Here is an 18,448-nt window from a genome sequence, read left to right as displayed (position 1 = left end):
CCCTTCTCGGTGGCCACCCTGAAAGAAGAGGAATAGGAGGAAAAGTAACCCAGGAGCAAAGATAGAAAACAAATAAAATATGGGTGGGTTTATGCCAAATAATGAGGGTCTAAATTACATGGTAGCTACAACATGCAAATGAGAAAATAATAGAAGCAAATGGCATATCAATAGTGCAAAAAGTGCAATAATAGGGGAGAGAGTGTGGGTAATGAAAGACAATATAGGTTCATGTCAATGCAAATGGAATACAAGTATCATAAAAAATTAGCATTAACCTATAAATAATATTTCCCAACAATGGAAACAAGTCACGAAGCACCAAAATAATACCAGAAAAGATACAACAGTTGAATAAGAACATTTAACACCAATGAAAAAATAATAAACGTAGAAAAGAAGTAAAAATATGCATAAAATTAAAATGCAATGAATGAAAGTATGTAATTAAATTAAGTAAAATGGAATGAAAGTGAGGAGGGATGAGAAGTTAAAGAGATGATAAAGAAGGAAGTAAGAAAGGAGGAGAGAAGAAGGAGAAGGGAGAGAAGAAAGGAGAAGAATGGAATCTGCGAAGCGATGCGTAAGTTTTGCCCACGTGTACGCGTGGGTGTGCAAAAGAAGAGGTGACGCGTAAGCGTCATCCACGCTTACGCGTGGGTGAGCAAGAATCCTAGTGACGCGTAAGCGTCGGTCACGCATACGCGTGACCACTGGTTGTGCTAAACGCACAATACCAGCACCAAGGCAGCACAACTCTCAGCCAAATCACCCATTGACGCCGATCTGGCGATCCACGCGTACGCGTCGCTGACGCTTACGCGTGGGGTGACTAAAATACGGGTGACGCGCACACGTCGCCCACGCGTACGCGTGGGACGCACTTTTCTTTCTTTTTTTTATATATATGCAGAATGCAAAATGCAGGTGATGATGCAGAATTTATGAATTAACACTGATAAAATTAAAATAAAATAAAACTAAGAATAAAAAGAGACGATCATTCCATGGTGGGTTGTCTCCCACCTATCACTTTTAGTTAAAGTCCTTAAGTTGGACATTTGGTGAGCTCTTTGTCATGGTGGCTTATGCTTGAACTCATCCTGAAACTTCCACCAATGCTTGGACTTCCAATTAGTTCTATCAACACCAAGTAAATTTTCCAAGCTTTGATGGGATTTTTCACAAGCTTTGAGCTCCCAAAATTGATCCTCATATATTCCCGGATCCCAAATCTTGAGTCTACACCCGTCTTCAGGTTGATCATCATGGTTCCATCCGGTTGGTAAGCAATCCAAGTTCTCACTAAGGCATCCAAACAGCTTCCTAGACCCATTCATTCGAGCTCTACACCAACCCTTACATTTAGATTTTGAGCTCCCAACCACAACGAACCTAGGATTGTGTTGCCAATCACTAACTATCTCCCTCTTACTCTTAAAGCCACAAAGAGCTCTAAGCTGACCATCCATCTCAAGTAGCCCATATTCAAGTGGGCTAATTAAGCTTAGAGATGAAAGATTTACCCACTTGAATGGAGGAATGGATGGTGATGGCTTTGGGAGAGAGGTCTCCAACAACTTTGGCAAGGTGATTTCCAGCTCTATTCCCTTGAGCTTTCCCTTGGCAACTTCCACCTCTTTGCGAGCTTCTTCAGTTTCAACCTCTTCCTCTTGGTAGCTTTCTTCCAATTCAAACTCTTCTTCATGGCTTACCAAGGGCATAGGGGGTTGTGCTTCTTCTTCTTTAATCTCCATCTCTTGATCAACCTCTTCAAAGTCTTCAACCATGATATGCCTTGGAGGTTGTACACCCTCCTCAATGTCAACATCAAACATCTTGGAAGGAGGCTCTATAACTGGACTTTCCCATGGAGGTTTAGCATCTCCTAAGTCTGCAACCTCTTCTTCTTCTTCAATAATTGCTACTTTGTCCAGTTGTTTTAGTATAAACTCGTAGTCCTCCTTGATGATTTCCTTTCCATGACAACTCCCTTCAACTACTCCTTCATCTACAAGGGTCTCTCCTACCTCCACATTTTGGGCCTCCTTTTGCTCTAAGACAAAATCAGACTCCTCCTTGATGTCTTCCTTCACTAATTCTTCAACCACTCCTTCGACTTCAAGGGTCTCCACTACCTCCACCTGTAGGGCTTCATCTAGCTTCTTATGAAGTATGAATTCGCAAAGACGATCCCTTTTTTCTTGTTTCTTGTCAATAGCATAGTTGGGATCATCTTGCTCTTGGATTAATGGATGTGGGTGCTCTTCCATGGAGGGTGGTGATGGGATGGGAAGATCATTATGTGGTTGAAAGGAAGCGCACTAGAGTTTGAGGGTTGAATATTGGAGGTGGAGGGTTGGTTTCTGCGGGATATAAGATTTTGGATTTTAGAGGCGAGACCAATGAGATTAGAGATAAGTGTGTTGTTATCCAATGGAGGTTGGGGTGGATAGGAGGGTTTATTTGTTGGGAGAAAGGGCTCATAATACGGAGGTGGTTCTTCTTGATAAGGATATGGAGATGGCGTATATTGAGGTGTTGGTTCTTGAGAGTAATTGTGTTGGGATTGGGGTATTTCTAAGTATGGCTCATAAGGTTCTTGGCATGGTGGGTAAGGATTAGGGTCATATGGGGGTGTTTGATGGTAAGGGACTTGTTGGTATGGTGGTTCAAAGTCATGTTGAGGAGGGGGTTCATAAGCATATGGTGGGGCTTGTTGGTAACTACAAGGGGGTCCACCATATTCATCATCTTGATATGCACCCTGGAATGGCTCTTGACCATAGTAATTTAGTGGAGGTTGGTTGTCGCGAAAAGGTCTACCATGACTATTGTCTTGGTATGCATCATAGAATGGTTGTTGGTTATAGCGCATTGGAGGGGGTTGTTGCCAAGAGGGTTGATCAAATCCTTGTGGCTCCTCCCATCTTTGATTCTTCCAACCTTGATGCCTATTCTCATTATAGCTTCCATTCCTTACAACAACATTGGAACCAAACTTAAAGCCAAAGGGGTGAGAATTCATAGTAGCTAAAGAAATAAAAACTAATAAAAATTAATGAAAATAAACTCCTAAAATAAGAAACACTAACAAAGAAACGAAAAAGTAAATATTTATAATAACCAATAATAAGGCACACGTCTGCAATTCCCCGACAACGGCACCATTTTGATGAACGGATTTTTGCTAGTAAAGAATTTCACAAATAAAGTCTCGTTGAAAGTATAGTTTCTAAACCAACAAGAATCCTTTCATACCAAAGTTTGGTTGTCACAAGTAACAAAACCCCTAAAAAGTAATAACCGAAGTATTTAAACCTCGGGTCGTCTCTCAAGGAATTGCAGGGAAGTGTGTTATTATTGGTTATAGGTTTTCTGAGAATTTTTAGAGTTGAAGAATGGGAAAATAAATAATTATAAATTAAGGCAATAAAAATAAACAAGAGGTTTTATGTAATTAAATTAAAAAGCCTTGGCTAGGAGAAGATTAATTGGAAGTTCTATCCTTGTTGGATTTCTCAAGGTTAATAGTAATAGGTTATTGTCTCTACTTAGTTATCCTTTACTAAATAAAGGAAAGTTAAGTTGGGAGCCAACTTCTATTCACAAGTCCGAATCCTCTCCCTTGGGAAGGATTAGCGTTAGTGGCTAGAGAGCCAATCACAAATTAACTCTTGAGTCTTCCAACTCAAGGGTCTCCAAATAATAATCAACTCCAAAGCCAAGTTAGAAAAATCTAACTTAAATTGAAAGCATCAATATTATGAATTGAAGAAAGCAATCATAAATCTGAAATACCTCAAATTGCATTAAATAGAAAATCAAATTAAACATGAGAATTCATAAACTAAATTGGAAAAATAAATAAACTAGAATGCTAGAATAAATGAAAGTAGAAGAGAAACTAAATCAAAAGAACATTGAACCTGAAAATTGAAAGAAGAGATCCTAAATCCTAAAACCTAAGAGAGATGAGAGAGCCTCTTTCTCTAGAAACTACATCTAAGACCTAAAAGTATGAATAATGAGAAGTTGTCTCTTGATTCCCCCACTCTGTAGCCTCTAATATGTGTTTTCTGGTCCGAAAACTGGGTTAAAAATAGTCCAAAAATCACCCCAACGATTTCTGATACGTCTAGCATGCGGCAAAGTCACGCGTACGCGTCGTCCACGCGTACGCGTGGATTGAATTTTCTCCAGGTCATGCGTGCGCGTGATCCACGCGTGCACGTCGCCTAACAGCGTGCAAACTATAGCAAATTATATATCTTTTCAAAGCCCCGGATGTTAGCTTTCTAACGCAACTAGAACTGCCTCATTTGGACCTCTGTAGCTCAAGTTATGGTCGAATTAGTACGAAGAGGTCAGGCTGGACAGCTTTAGCAGTTCCTTTAATTTCTTGTATTTCTTCCACTTTTGCATACTTCCTTTCTATCCTCTAAGCCATTCCTGCCCTGTAAACCCTGGAAACATGGTGTGCGAAATCGTGATCATTCCTTCTTTGGTAACGGCACTAAAAACTCAATACGCACGTTCATGTTCTTAATTCTGTTTCACAACTTCGTACAACTAACCAGCAAGTGCATTGGGTCGTCCAAGTAATAAACCTTACGTGAGTAAGGGTCGATCCCACGGAGATTGTCGGCTTGAAGCAAGCTATGGTCACCTTGTAAATCTCAGTCAGGCGGATTAAACTGATTTTATGAATTGATAAGTAAAAGATAAATAAAATATAAAATAGGATAGTGGTACTTATGTAATTCATTGGTGAGAATTTCAGATAAGCATATAGAGATGCCTTTCGTTCCTCTGAACCTCTGCTTTACTGCTGTCTTCATTCAATCCTTCCTACTCCTTTCCATGGCAAGCTTTATGTAGGGCATCACCGTTGTCAATGGCTACATCCCATCCTCTCAGTGAAAAAGGTCCAAATGCTCTGTCACGGCACGACTAATCATCTGTCGGTTCTCGATCATACTGGAATAGGATTTACTATCCTTTTGCGTCTGTCACTACGCCCAGCACTCGCGAGTTTGAAGCTCGTCACAGCCATCCCTTCCCAGATCCTACTCGGAATACCACAGACAAGGTTTAGACTTTCCGGATCTCAGGAATGGCTATCCACGGGTTCTAACTTATACCACGAAGATTCTAATATCTCAGACTCGGTCCCCTGTATTAGATATCTAAGAGATATTCATTCTAGCTTGTTTGCATGTAGAACGGAAGTGTTTGTCAGGCACGTGTTCATAAGTGAGAATGATGATGAGCGTCACATAATCATCACATTCATCATGTTCTTGGGTGCGAATGGATATCTTAGAAGCGGAATAAGCTTGAATTGAATAGAAAAACAGTAGTACTTTGTATTAATTCATGAGGAACAGCAGAGCTCCACACCTTAATCTATGGAGTGTAGAAACTCTACCGTTGAAAATACATAAGTGAAAGGTTCAGGCATGGCCGAATGGCCAGCCCCCATAAAGGTCTAAGATAGCATAAAACTAATCAAAAAGAATCCGAAGATCTAAAATACAATAGTAAAAAGTCCTATTTATACTAGACTAGCTACTAGGGTTTACAGAAGTAAGTAATTGATGTAGAAATCCACTTCCGGGGCCCACTTGGTGTGTGCTTGGGCTGAGCATGAAGCTTTCACGTGGAGAGGTCAATTTTGGAGTTGAACGCCAGTTTGTAACGTGTTTCTGGCATTGAACTCCACTTTGCAACTTGTTTCTGGCGCTGAACGCCAGACTGTAACATGAAACTGGCGTTTAACGCCAGTTTACATCATCTAAACTCGGGCAAAGTATGGACTATTATATATTGCTGGAAATCCCTGGATGTCTACTTTCCAACTCAATTAAGAGCGCTCCATTTAGAGTTCTGTAGCTCCAGAAAATCAACTTTGAGTGCAGGGAGGTCAGAATCCAACAGCATCTGCAGTCCTTCTTCAACCTCTGAATCTGATTTTTGCTCAAGTCCCTCAATTTCAGCCAGAAAATACCTGAAATCACAGAAAAACACACAAACTCATAGTAAAGTCCAGAAATGTAAATTTATCATAAAAACTAATAAAAACATCCCTAAAAGTAACTAGATCCTACTAAAAATATACTAAAAACAATGCCAAAAAGCGTATAAATTATCCGCTCATCACAACACCAAACTTAAATTGTTGCTTGTCCCCAAGCAACTGAAAATCAAATAGGATAAAAAGAAGAGAATATACTATAAATTCCAAACTATCAATGAAACTTAGCTCCAATCAGATGAGCGGGACTTGTAGCTTTTTGCCTCTTGAATAGTTTTGGCATCTCACTTTATCCATTGAGGTTCAGAATGATTGGCATCTATAGGAACTTAGAATTCAGATAGTATTACTGATTCTCCTAGTTCAGTATGTTGATTCTTGAACACAGCTACTTTATGAGTCTTGGCCGTGGCCCTAAGCACTTTGTTTTCCAATATTACCACCGGATACATAAATGCCACAGACACATAACTGGGTGAACCTTTTCAGATTGTGACTCAGCTTTGCTAAAGTCCCCAATTAGAGGTGTCCAGGGTTCTTAAGCACACTCTGTTTTTGCTTTGGACCTTGACTTTAACCGCTCAGTCTCAAGCTTTTGGCTTGACACCTTCACGCCACAAGCACATGGTTAGGGACAGCTTGTTTTAGCCGCTTAGGCCAGGATTTTATTCCTTTAGGCCCTCCTATCCACTGATGCTCAAAGCCTTGGATCCTTTTTATTACCCTTGCCTTTTGGTTTTAAGGGCTATTGGCTTTTTGCTCTTGCCTTTTGGTTTTAAGAGCTTTTGGCTTTTTCTGCTTGCTTTTTCTTTTTCTATTTTCTTCTTTTTTTTTTCGCATATATATATATTTTTTGCAAGCTTTTGTATTCACTGCTTTTTCTTGCTTCAAGAATCATTTTTATGATTTTTCAGATTATCAAATAACATGTCTCCTTTTCATCATTCTTTCAAGAGCCAACATATTTAACATTCATAAACAACAACTTCAAAAGACATATGCACTGTTCAAGCATTCATTTAGAAAACAAAAAGCATTGTCACCACATCAAACTAATTAAACCAGTTTCAAGGATGAATTCGAAACCATGTACTTCTTATTCTTTTGTAATTAAAACAGTTTTCATTTAAGAGAGGTGATGGATTCATATTCATAACTTTAAGACATAGACACTTAAATACTAATAATCATGTAATAAGACACAAACATAGATAAATATTTAACATAAAAAAATGAAAAACAGAAAATTTTAAGAAGAAAGAATGAGTCCACCTTAGTGATGGTGGCGTTTCCTTCTTGAGGAACCAATGATGTCCTTGAGCTCTTCTATGTCTCTTCCTTGTCTTTGTTGCTCCTCCTTCATTGCTCTTTGATCTTCTCTAATTTCATGAAGGATGATGGAGTGCTCTTGATGTTCCACTCTTAGTTGTCCCATGTTGGAACTTAATTCTTCTAGGAAGGTGTTGATTTGCTCCCAAAAATTCTGTGGAGGAAGGTGCATCCCTTGAGGCATCTCAGGGATTTCTTGGTGATGAGCTTCTTCATGCGTCCCTTGAGATCCATGAATAGGCTCTCTTGTTGGCTCCATCCTTTTCTTAGTGATGGGCTTGTCCTCATCAATGAGGATATCTCTCTCTATGTCAATCCCAGCCGAATTACATAGATGGCAAATGAGGTGAGGAAAGGCTAACCTTGCCATAGTGGAGGACTTGTCAGCCACCTTGTAGAGTTCTTGAGGTATAATCTCATGAACCTCCACTTCCTCCCCAATCATGATACTGTGGATCATGATGGCCCGGTCTATAGTAACTTCAGACCGGTTGCTAGTGGGAATGATTGAGCGTTGAATGAACTCCAACCATCCTCTAGCTATAGGCTTAAGGTCCAGTCTTCTCAGTTGAACCGATTTGCCTTTTGAGTCAATCTTCCATTGAGCTCCTTCCACACATATGTCCATGAGGACTTGGTCCAACCTTTGATCAAAGTTGACTCTTCTTGTGTAGGGGCGTGCGTTTTCCTCCATCATTGGCAAGTTGAACGCCAGCCTTATATTCTCCGGACTAAAATCTAAGTATTTCCCCCAAACCATGGTGAGCCAATGCTTTGGATTCGGGTTCACACTTTGATCATGGTTCCTAGTGATCCATGCGTTTGCATAGAACTCTTGAACCATTAGGACTCCGACTTGTTGAATGGGGTTGGTTAGGGCTTCCCAACCTCTTCTTTGGATCTCATGTCGGATCTCCGGATACTCATTTTTCTTGAGTTTGAAGGGGACCTCAGGGATCACCTTCTTCTTGGCCACAACATCATAGAAGTGGTCTTGATGGGCTTTGGAGATGAATCTCTCCATCTCCCATGACTCGGAGGTGGAAGCTTTTGTCTTCCCTTTCCCTTTTCTAGAGGTTTCTCCGGTCTTAGGTGCCATCAATGGTAATGGAAAAACAAAAAGCTTATACTTTTACCACACCAAACTTAGAATATTGCTCACCCTCGAGAAAGAGAAGAAAGAAAAGAAGTAGAAAAAGAGAAAATATGGAGGAGAGTGAGGGGGGTGTATTCGGCCAAGGTATAGAAGGTAGGGTTGTGTTGTGTGAAAATGAAGGATGGATAGAGAGGTTTATATAGTGAGGGGGGAGGGAGTAGGTTCGGCCATATTGGGTGGGTTTAGGTGGGAAAGTGATTTTGAATTTTGAAGGTAGGTGGGGTTTATGGGGAAGAGTGGATGGATGTGAGTGGTGGTAGGTGGTAATAGGGAAGAGAGATTGAGGTGATTGGTGAAGGGTTTTGGGGAAGGGTGTTTATTGGGAAGAGAAGATGAATGAGAAGAGGGGAGAATATGAGTGGAGGTAGGTGGGGATCCTGAGGGGTCCATAGATGCTGAGGTGATCCTGTGGGGTCCACAGATCCTAAGGTGTCAAGGATTTACATCCCTGCACCAATTAGGCATGTAAAACACCTTTGCATGCATTTCTGGCGTTTAAACGCCGAAGTGATGCTTGTTCTGGGCGTTCAACGCCCATATGCAACATAATTCTGGCGTTGAACGCCAGTTCTATGCTTGTTTCTGGCGTTCAGCGCCAGCTCTTCTCAGGGTGCATTCCTGGCGTTTGAACGCCAGGATGTTGCTTGCTTCTGGCGTTCAACGCCAGATCCATGCTCTGTTCTGGCGTTGAACGCCAGCCAGATGCTCCTTACTGGCGTTTAAACGCCAGTAAGTCCTTCCTCCAGGGTGTGATTTTTCTTTTGCTGTTTTTTATTCTATTTTTAATTTTTGGATTTATTTTGTGACTCTACATGATCATGAACCTAATAAAACATGAAAGAACAATAAAAATAAAAATAGAGTTAAATAAATAAAAATTTGGTTGCCTCCCAACAAGCGCTTCTTTTATGTCAATAGCTTGACAGTGGGCTCTCATGGAGCCACACAAGTGATCATGTCAATTTTATAGACTCCCAACACCAAACTTAGAGTTTGGATGTGGGGATTCAACACCAAACTTAGAGTTTGGCTGGGGCCTTCCAACACCAAACTTAGAGTTTGATTGTGGGGGCTTTATTTGACTCTGTACTGAGAGAAGCTTGTCATGCTTTCTCTCTATGGTTACAGAAGGAGATCCTTGAGTTTTAAACACAAGGTTGTCTTCATTAAGTTAAAGGATCAATTCTCCTCTGTCCACATCAATCACAGCTTTTGCTGTGGCTAGGAAGGGTCTTCCAAGGATGATGGATTCATCCTCGTCCTTCCCAGTGTCTAGGATTATGAAATCAGCAGGGATGTAAAGGCCTTCAACCTTTACTAGCACATCCTCTACTAGTCCATAAGCCATTTTCATAGATTTGTCTGCCATCTCTAATGAAAAATTGGCAGCCTGTACCTCAAGGATTCCCAGTTTCTCCATTACAGAGAGTGGCATGAGATTTATCCCTGACCCAAGGTCACAAAGAGCCTTCTCAAAGGTCATGGTGCCTATGGTACAAGGTATTAGGAACTTTCCAGGATCCTATTTCTTCTGAGGTAATGTCAGTTGATCCAGATCATTCAGTTCATTGATGAGCAAGAGAGGTTCATCTTCCCAAGTGTCATTGCCAAATAATTTGGCATTCAGCCTCATGATTGCACCAAGGTACTTGGCAACTTGCTCTTCAGTAACATCCCCATTCTCTTCAGAAGAAGAATACTCATCAGAGCTCATGAAGGGCATAAGGAGGTTCATTGGAATCTCTATGGTCTCTAGATGAGCCTCAGAGTCCTTTGGTTCCTCAAAGGGGGAACTCCTTCTTGCTTGAGAGATGTCCCATGAGGTTATCCTCAGTGGGGTTTACGTCCTCTCTGTCCTCCATGCATTCGGCCATATTGATTATATCAATGGCCTTGCACTCTCCTTTTGGGTTCTCTTCAGTGTTGCTTGGGAGAGTACTAGGAGGTGTTTCAGTGATTTTCTTACTCAGCTGGCCCACTTGTGCCTCCAAATTTCTTATGAAGTACCTTGTTTCACTCATGAAACTTAGAGTGGCCTTGGACAGATCAGAGACTAAGTTTGCTAAATTAGAGGTGTTTTGTTCAGAGTTCTCTGTCTGTTGCTGAGAAGATGATGGAAAAGGCTTGCTATTGCTAAACCTGTTTCTTCCACCATTATTAAAGCCTTGTTGAGGCTTTTGTTGATCCTTCCATGAGAGATTTGGATGATTTCTCCATGAGGGATTATAGGTGTTTCCATAAGGTTCACCCATGTAATTCACCTCTGCTATTGCAGGGTTCTCAGGATCATAAGCTTCTTCCTCAAAAGATGCCTCTTGAGTATTGTTGGATGATTCATTCAATCCATTCAGACTCTGAGAGATCATATTGACTTGCTGAGTTAATATTTTATTCTGAGCCAATATGGCATTCAGAGTATCAATTTCAAGAACTCCCTTCTTCTAAGGCGTCTCATTACTTACAGGATTCCTCTCAGAAGTGTACATGAACTGGTTATTAGCAACCATGTCAATGAGTTCTTGAGCTTCTGCAGGTATTTTCTTTAGGTGAATGGATCCACCTGCAGAATGGTTCAATGACATCTTTGATAGTTCAGATAGACTATCATAGAATATATCCAGAATGGTCCATTCTGAAAGCATGTCAGAAGGACACTTTTTGGTCAGTTGCTTATATCTCTCCCAAGCTTCATAGAGGGATTCACCTTCTTTCTGTCTGAAGGTTTGAACATCCACTCTAAGTTTACTAAGCTTTTGAGGAGAAAAAAACTTGGCTAAGAAAGTCATGACCAGCTTATCCCAAGAGTTCAGGCTATCTTTAGGTTGAGAATCCAACCATACTCTAGCTCTGTCTCTTACAGCAAACGGGAAAAGCATAAGCCTGTAGACCTCGGGATCAACCCCATTGGTCTTAACAGTATCACAGATCTGCAAGAATTCAGTCAAGAACTGAAAAGGATCTTCAGATGGAAGTCCATGAAACTTGCAGTTCTGTTGCATCAGAGAAACTAATTGAGGTTTAAGCTCAAAATTGTTTGCTCCAATGGCAGGGATTGAGATGCTTCTTCCATGTAAATTGGAATTAGGTGCAGTGAAGTCACCAAGCATCCTCCTAGCATTGTTATTATTTTCGGCTATATCTTCTTCTTTTTCGAAAATTTCTGTCAGATTTTCTCTAGAGAGTTGTGCTTTAGCTTCCCTTAGCTTCCTCTTCAGAGTTCTTTCAGGTTCAGGATCAGCTTCAACAAGAATGTTCTTATCCTTGTTCCTGCTCATATGAAAAAGAAGGGAACACCAAAGAAAATATGGAATCCTCTATGTCACAGTATAGAGATTCCTTTATGTGAGTAGAAGAAGAAAAGAATGTAATGTAAGGAAGAGAAGAGGAAAAACTCGAACACAGAGAGGGAGATGGGGTTCGAATTTTTGGATGGAAGAGAAGTGTTAGTAGATGAATAAATAAATAGAAGGAGAAGAGAGGTGAGAGAATTCGAAAAATAAAACTAAAAATTTAAAGTTAAATTTCGAAAATAAAAATAAAAATATTTTTAAAATTAAACTTAGAATTCGAAAATTAAATTAAATTAAATTTAAAATTAAAACTAATTAGTTAATTAAAATGAAATTTTGAAAAAGAGGGGATGTATTTTCGAAAATTTAAGAGAGAATTAGTTAGGTAGCTTTGAAAAAGATATGATTGAAACAAAAAGATAGGATTGATTGAAAAAGATTTGAAAATCAAATTTAAAAAGATAAGAGGTTAGGAAAGAAGTTAGAAAAGATTTTGAAATTGAATTTGAAAAAGATATGATTGAAATTAAAAAAAGATATGATTGAAACAAAAAGATGTGATTGATTGAAACTTATTTTTAAAAAAAAATATTTGAAAAAGAAATTTAAAAAGATTTGATTTTTAAAATTAAAGTTGATTACTTGACTAACAAGGAACAAAAAGATAAGATTTTAAAATTTAAAGATTGAACCTTTCTTACTAGGCAAGTAGCAAACTTAACATTTTTGAATCAATCATATTAAATGTTAGTATTAATTTCGAAAATATGAAATAAAGATAAGAAAAAGATATGATTTTTGAAAATTAATTTTAAAAATTTCGAAATTATTAAGAAAATTTGAAAAAGATTTGATTTTTGAAAAAAATTTTAGAAAGATAAGATTTTTTAAATTGAAAATTTGACTTGACTCATAAGAAACAACTAGATTTAAAAATTTTTGAAAAAGTCAATCCAAATTTTCGAAATTTTAAGAGAGAAAAAGGGAAAGATATTTTTTGATTTTTGAATTTTTAATGAAGAAAAAGAAAAATATGAAAAAGACTCATAACATAAAAATTATGAATCAAAACACATAATGCATGCAAGAACACTTTGAATGTCAAGATGAACACCAAGAACACTTTGAAGATCAAGATGAATATCAAGACTTATTTTTGAAAATTTTTAAGAAAAGAAAAATATGCAAGACACCAAACTTAGAAATTTTCAAACTTTAGACATTATGAACGCAAAAATGCATATGAAGAACAAGAAAAGATGCACAACAAGAAGATGCAAAGATCAAACAAGAAGACTGGCCAAGAACAACTTGAAGATCATGAAGAACATATGATGAATTTTCGAAAATTCATGAGAAAAAGAAACGCATGCAATTGACACCAAACTTAAAAATTGACTCTAGACTCAAACAAGAAACACAAAAATATTTTTGATTTTGTGATTTTATCAATCAAATTTTTTTTTTTGGATTTTCGAAAATTAATTTTGTAAAAACAAAAAAAGAAGAAATTTTTTGTATTTTTTTTCGAAAATAGGAATAATAAGAACTTAAAATTAAAATAAAATTACCTAATCTGAGCAACAAGATGAACCGTCAGTTGTCCAAACTCGAACAATCCCCGGCAACGGCGCCAAAAACTTGGTGTGCAAAATCGTGATCATTCCTTCTTTGGTAACGGCGCTAAAAACTCAATATGCACGTTCATGTTCTTAATTCTGTGTCACAACTTCGTACAACTAACCAGCAAGTGCACTGGGTCGTCCAAGAAATAAACCTTACGTGAGTAAGGGTCGATCCCACGGAGATTGTCGGCTTGAAGCAAGCTATGGTCACCTTGTAAATCTCAGTCAGACGGATTAAACTGATTTTATGAATTGATAAGTAAAAGATAAATAAAATATAAAATAGGATAGTGGTACTTATGTAATTCATTGGTGAGAATTTCAGATAAGCGTATAGAGATGCCTTTCGTTCCTCTGAACCTCTGCTTTCCTGCTGTCTTCATCCAATCCTTCCTACTCCTTTCCATGGCAAGCTTTATGTAGGGCATCACCGTTGTCAATGGCTACATCCCATCCTCTCAGTGAAAAAGATCCAAATGCTCTGTCACGGCACAACTAATCATCTGTCGGTTCTCGATCATACTAGAATAGGATTTACTATCCTTTTGCGTCTGTCACTATGCCCAGCACTCGCGAGTTTGAAGCTCGTCACAGCCATCCCTTCCCAGATCCTACTCGAAATACCACAGACAAAGTTTATACTTTTCAGATCTCAGGAATGGCTATCCACGGGTTCTAACTTATACCACGAAGATTCTAATATCTCGGACTCGGTCCCCTGTATTAGATATCTAAGAGATATTCATTCTAGCTTGTTTGCATGTAGAACGGAAGTGTTTGTCAGGCACGTGTTCGTAAGTGAGAATGATGATGAGCGTCACAGAATCATCACATTCATCATGTTCTTGGGTGCGAATGGATATCTTAGAAGTGGAATAAGCTTGAATTGAATAGAAAAACAGTAGTACTTTGTATTAATTCATGAGGAATAGCAGAGCTCCACACCTTAATCTATGGAGTGTAGAAACTCTACTGTTGAAAGTACATAAGTGAAAGGTTCAGGTATGGCTAAATGGCCAGCCCCCATAAAGGTCTAAGATAGCATAAAACTAATCAAAGAGAATCCGAAGATCTAAAATACAATAGTAAAAAGTCCTATTTATACTAGACTAGCTACTAGGGTTTACAGAAGTAAGTAATTGATGCAGAAATCCACTTCCGGGGCCCACTTGGTGTGTGCTTGGACTGAGCATGAAGCTTTCACGTGGAGAGGTCAATTTTGGAGTTGAACGCCAGTTTGTAACGTGTTTCTGGCGTTGAACTCTACTTTGCAACTTGTTTCTGGCGCTGAACGCCAGACTGCAACATGGAACTGGCGTTCAACGCCAGTTTACGTCATCTAAACTCGGACAAAGTATGGACTATTATATATTGCTGGAAAGACTTGGATGTCTACTTTCCAACGCAATTGAGAGCGTGCCATTTGGAGTTCTGTAGCTCTAGAAAATCAACTTTGAGTGCAGGGAGGTCAGAATCCAACAGCATCTGCAGTCCTTCTTCAACCTCTGAATCTGATTTTTGCTCAAGTCCCTCAATTTCAGCCAGAAAATACCTTAAATCATAGAAAAATACACAAACTCATAGTAAAGTCTAGAAATGTGAATTTAGCATAAAAACTAATAAAAATATCCCTAAAAGTAACTAGATCCTACTAAAAATATACTAAAAACAATGCCAAAAAGAGTATAAATTATCCGCTCATCAAAACACTTAAACACATATCAAGGCATTGAATGGTAATAAGAGATGATTAAAATTAGCCAAATTAAGACCAAAGAAGCATGTTTTCAATCATAGCACAAAATCAGGAAGGAAAATGTAAAACATGCAATTACATGACTGAATGTGAGAATAGTGGATAAAATCCACTCAATTAAGTACAAGATGTACCACGAAATAGTGGTGCATCAGTAGCCCCTGGGTTCTTCAGCCCAAATGGCATTACCTTGTAGCAGTATGTCCCTCCTGGCGTTATAAACGTCGTTTTCTCTTCATCTGGCCGGTGCATCGGTATCTGATTGTACCCAGAATAGGCATCCATGAAACTCAGATACCGGTAACCCGCCGCCGCGTCAACAAGAGCGTCAATGTTGGGAAGGGGAAAAGAGTCCTTGGGACATGTTTTGTTAAGGTCGGAATAATCCACACATATTCTCCATTTCCCACTGGGCTTTTTAACCAAGACTACATTCGACAACCACGTCGAGTAGTCGAGTTCCCGGATGAAGCCCGCTTCTAGTAGACTGGCCGTTTGCCTGGCCACCTCTTTTGCCCTTTCTTAGGACATTTTTCTCCTCCTTTGGGCCACTGGCTTTGCCTCCAGTCTCACGGCTAGTTGATGTGACATGAACTGGGGGTCTATTCCCGGCATGTTGGCCGGAGTCCAGGCAAACAAATCGCCGTTGGCTCTGATCATCTCCATCAGGGGTTCTTTCAAGTCATGGGGCAGGTTTCTGTTTACAAAGGTAAACTTTTCATCCGAGTCGCCGACCCTGAAATTTTCGAGGTCCCCCTCGGGTTCCGGCCTGGGTTTGTCATCAACCCTGTCATCCAGGTCAGCTAGAAAGACACCGGATGCTTCTTTAGATTTCTTCCTCAGGGAGAGGCTGGCGTTGTCACATGCGACCGCCATTTCTAGATCTCTCCTGATGGTCCCCACTGACCCATCATCAGCAACAAATTTTATTAATAGCAGTTTGGTGCAAATCACCGCCCCAAACTCGTTGATGGTCTTCCTCCCCAAGATGAGGTTGTAGGTCGTGGAGTCTCTTAAGACAACAAACTCTGCCATTAGCGACCTCTTTCCTCGGCCTCCACCGATGAGGACCAGGAGGGAAACTACTCCGTTGGACTTGATGAAGTTATTGCCTAGACCAACCATGCCGTGTTGGTGGCCCCTCAAGTCGGTATCCCGTAGGCCCAAAGCATCAAATACATTGCGGAACATGATATTGGAATCAGCTACCATGTCTACCAGAATCCGTTTCACTAAGCCGGTGCCCACCCTAGATGTGATCACCATTGGAGGGTTCTCTGTGACCTCGTCAAACCATTGATCTTCGGGGCCGAATGATATCGACGGTACCCTCTGGGAGGGCGGCGTGGGGCCAGAGGACATAGCTAAGACTTTGGCGTCCTTCTTGATAGCCGATTTTGATCTGGGGGGAACATCTCTTCCGATCACCACGTTTACAACAGTGAGGCCGCGCTCATTGTCCTCCTCGGGCTCCCGTCTTTGTCTCACGGCTCAGCTTTTGTCCTCGTTGATCGATCGTGGTCCCGCCTCCTCGGTTCCCTTATAAGGTGGGAGAAATCAGCCGACTTTCCTTCCCGAATAGCTTGCTCCAGGGCGTCTTTCAGGTCGAAGCAGTCTTGGATCTTATGGCCATAGCCCTTGTGGTAATTGAAATAGAGGTTTTTGTTTCCTCCCATCCTGTCCTTGAGTTGTCGGGGCTTCGACAAGATGCCCTTGTCAGCGATCTACTGATAGACTTCAACAATTGGAGCTGATAGAGGGGTATAGTTGGTGAACTTCCCTACCCGGGAAACGGCTTGAAGGTTTTAGCTGATCCTCCATCTTTGGAGTGCTCCTTCGACCTTTTTCCACTGCCGGGCGGGCGAGCATTGGAGTAGGCGGGCTGCCGCTTATTGGCTGCCACGACCTGGCTAACTCCTTCATCGTTGATATACTCCCTAGCCACGTTCTAGATTTCTTGCATTGTCCAAACGGGTTTGGTGGTAAGGTGTTTCCTGAAATCCTCATTCAATAACCCGTTGGTCAAGCACAAGCTGGACACCGAATCGGTTAGGCCGTCAATCTCCAAACACTCGTCGTTGAATCTATCTAGATACTTTCGGGTCGGCTCGCCGGTTCTTTGCGTTACTCCTAGCAGATTGATCAGGTGCTTCGCTTTAGTGATATGTGTGGTGAACTGAGCCAAGAAGGCACGACTGATGTCGGCAAAGGTGGTTATGGAGCCCTGAGGGAGGGCATTAAACCAACGAATCGCCGGTCCTGCTAAGGTTACGGGGAAAGCGCGGCACCTTACTTCATCGCCTACTCCTTCCAGGTTCATCCTGGCTTCAAAGGCTGTTAGATGCTCCTGGGGATCTTGAGTCCCATCGTACCTCATATCTGTTGGCTTATCAAAGTGCTTCGGCAGCCGAACTCCAAGGATCGAGTGGTGGAAAGGGGTCGCCCACATGACCACCGGTCACCGGGTTCTCCTCGGTCTTTCCCTGCTGTCTTCTCTGTATGGTCGGCTTCTCCTTGACCTTTCTCTGTTGTGTTCATGCTGTGGTCGGCTTCTCCTTCTTCCTTCCCTGCTGCCTTCTCGGTCTTTCTCTACGGTATCTCTTGTTGGTGACCGGGAGTAAATCACGGGATCTCGTCGTCTCCTGGGCACTTTCCTACTTTCCCAGCTCTCTGACTCTGTCCGGGGGCTCGGAGTGCGCCTGGAGTGACTTCTTCGGAGGCTTCTTTCTCCTCTTTGAGGAGATCGGAAACGCTCTTGACTAGGAGTCGGTTGATGGCATTCCCTGTTGGCCACTTCTCACTCTAGGTTTTGCACCATGTGGCGCAGTTCTTGTATTATTCTGGCGCTATCACTACCTGTTCCTCCAAAGGGTCATCTCTCGGGTTGCCGCGGGGGGGATCTGGTGCGCTCACGAGTGGGTGGCCACCCTGCCTTCCTCCCCGCGTGGATCGCCTCCGTCGTCCATCGCCACAGTGCCCAGAATGAAGTCCATGTCAACTGGTCCCCACAGACGGCACCAATGTTCGGTTACTCGAGGTTCTGGACGGGTCGAGGTTGATCACTGGATGTTGATGGGGTAAGCTTGGATCCAGGTCTGGTATGGGTGACACGCAAGTAGACGATCTCCCGAGCTCGCGGTGTAATATGGGGGGAGCCACCTGCAATGACACTTCGACGCCCAAGTCAGGAAGCATGCAGGTAACAGAGAATAAGGGTATGGTGACGTACCTTGGGGGAGGGGTAGGACCCTCCCC

The 18,448-nt window shown here is 41.1% G+C and overlaps 1 protein-coding gene and 1 non-coding gene across 2 annotated transcripts; one reads left to right on the top strand and one right to left on the bottom strand.

Annotated features, from left to right (window-relative positions):
- The first annotated feature begins 11,158 nt into the window (after positions 1–11,158).
- LOC112731262 (small nucleolar RNA R71) lies at positions 11,159–11,266 on the top strand. The gene has a single exon (XR_003167049.1). It is a non-coding gene; the product is annotated as a small nucleolar RNA R71 (small nucleolar RNA).
- A 5,875-nt stretch (positions 11,267–17,141) lies between these two features.
- Positions 17,142–17,642, bottom strand: LOC112730365 (uncharacterized). Its single transcript, XM_025780453.1, has one exon. The coding sequence runs from the start codon at positions 17,640–17,642 to the stop codon at positions 17,142–17,144; it is 501 nt and encodes a 166-aa protein (XP_025636238.1).
- Positions 17,643–18,448: the final 806 nt, after the last annotated feature.

Source organism: Arachis hypogaea, chromosome 12, assembly GCF_003086295.3.
Source record: "Arachis hypogaea cultivar Tifrunner chromosome 12, arahy.Tifrunner.gnm2.J5K5, whole genome shotgun sequence".
Classification (NCBI taxonomy): domain Eukaryota; kingdom Viridiplantae; phylum Streptophyta; class Magnoliopsida; order Fabales; family Fabaceae; genus Arachis; species Arachis hypogaea.
Note: the sequence above shows the minus strand (reverse complement) of the source record. Positions and strands in the feature narration are given on the sequence as shown.

Excerpts from the sequence above, each read along its gene's own strand:
- LOC112730365 (XM_025780453.1), bottom strand. The coding sequence starts at position 17,642 with ATGTGGGCGACCCCTTTCCACCACTCGATCCTTGGAGTTCGGCTGCCG.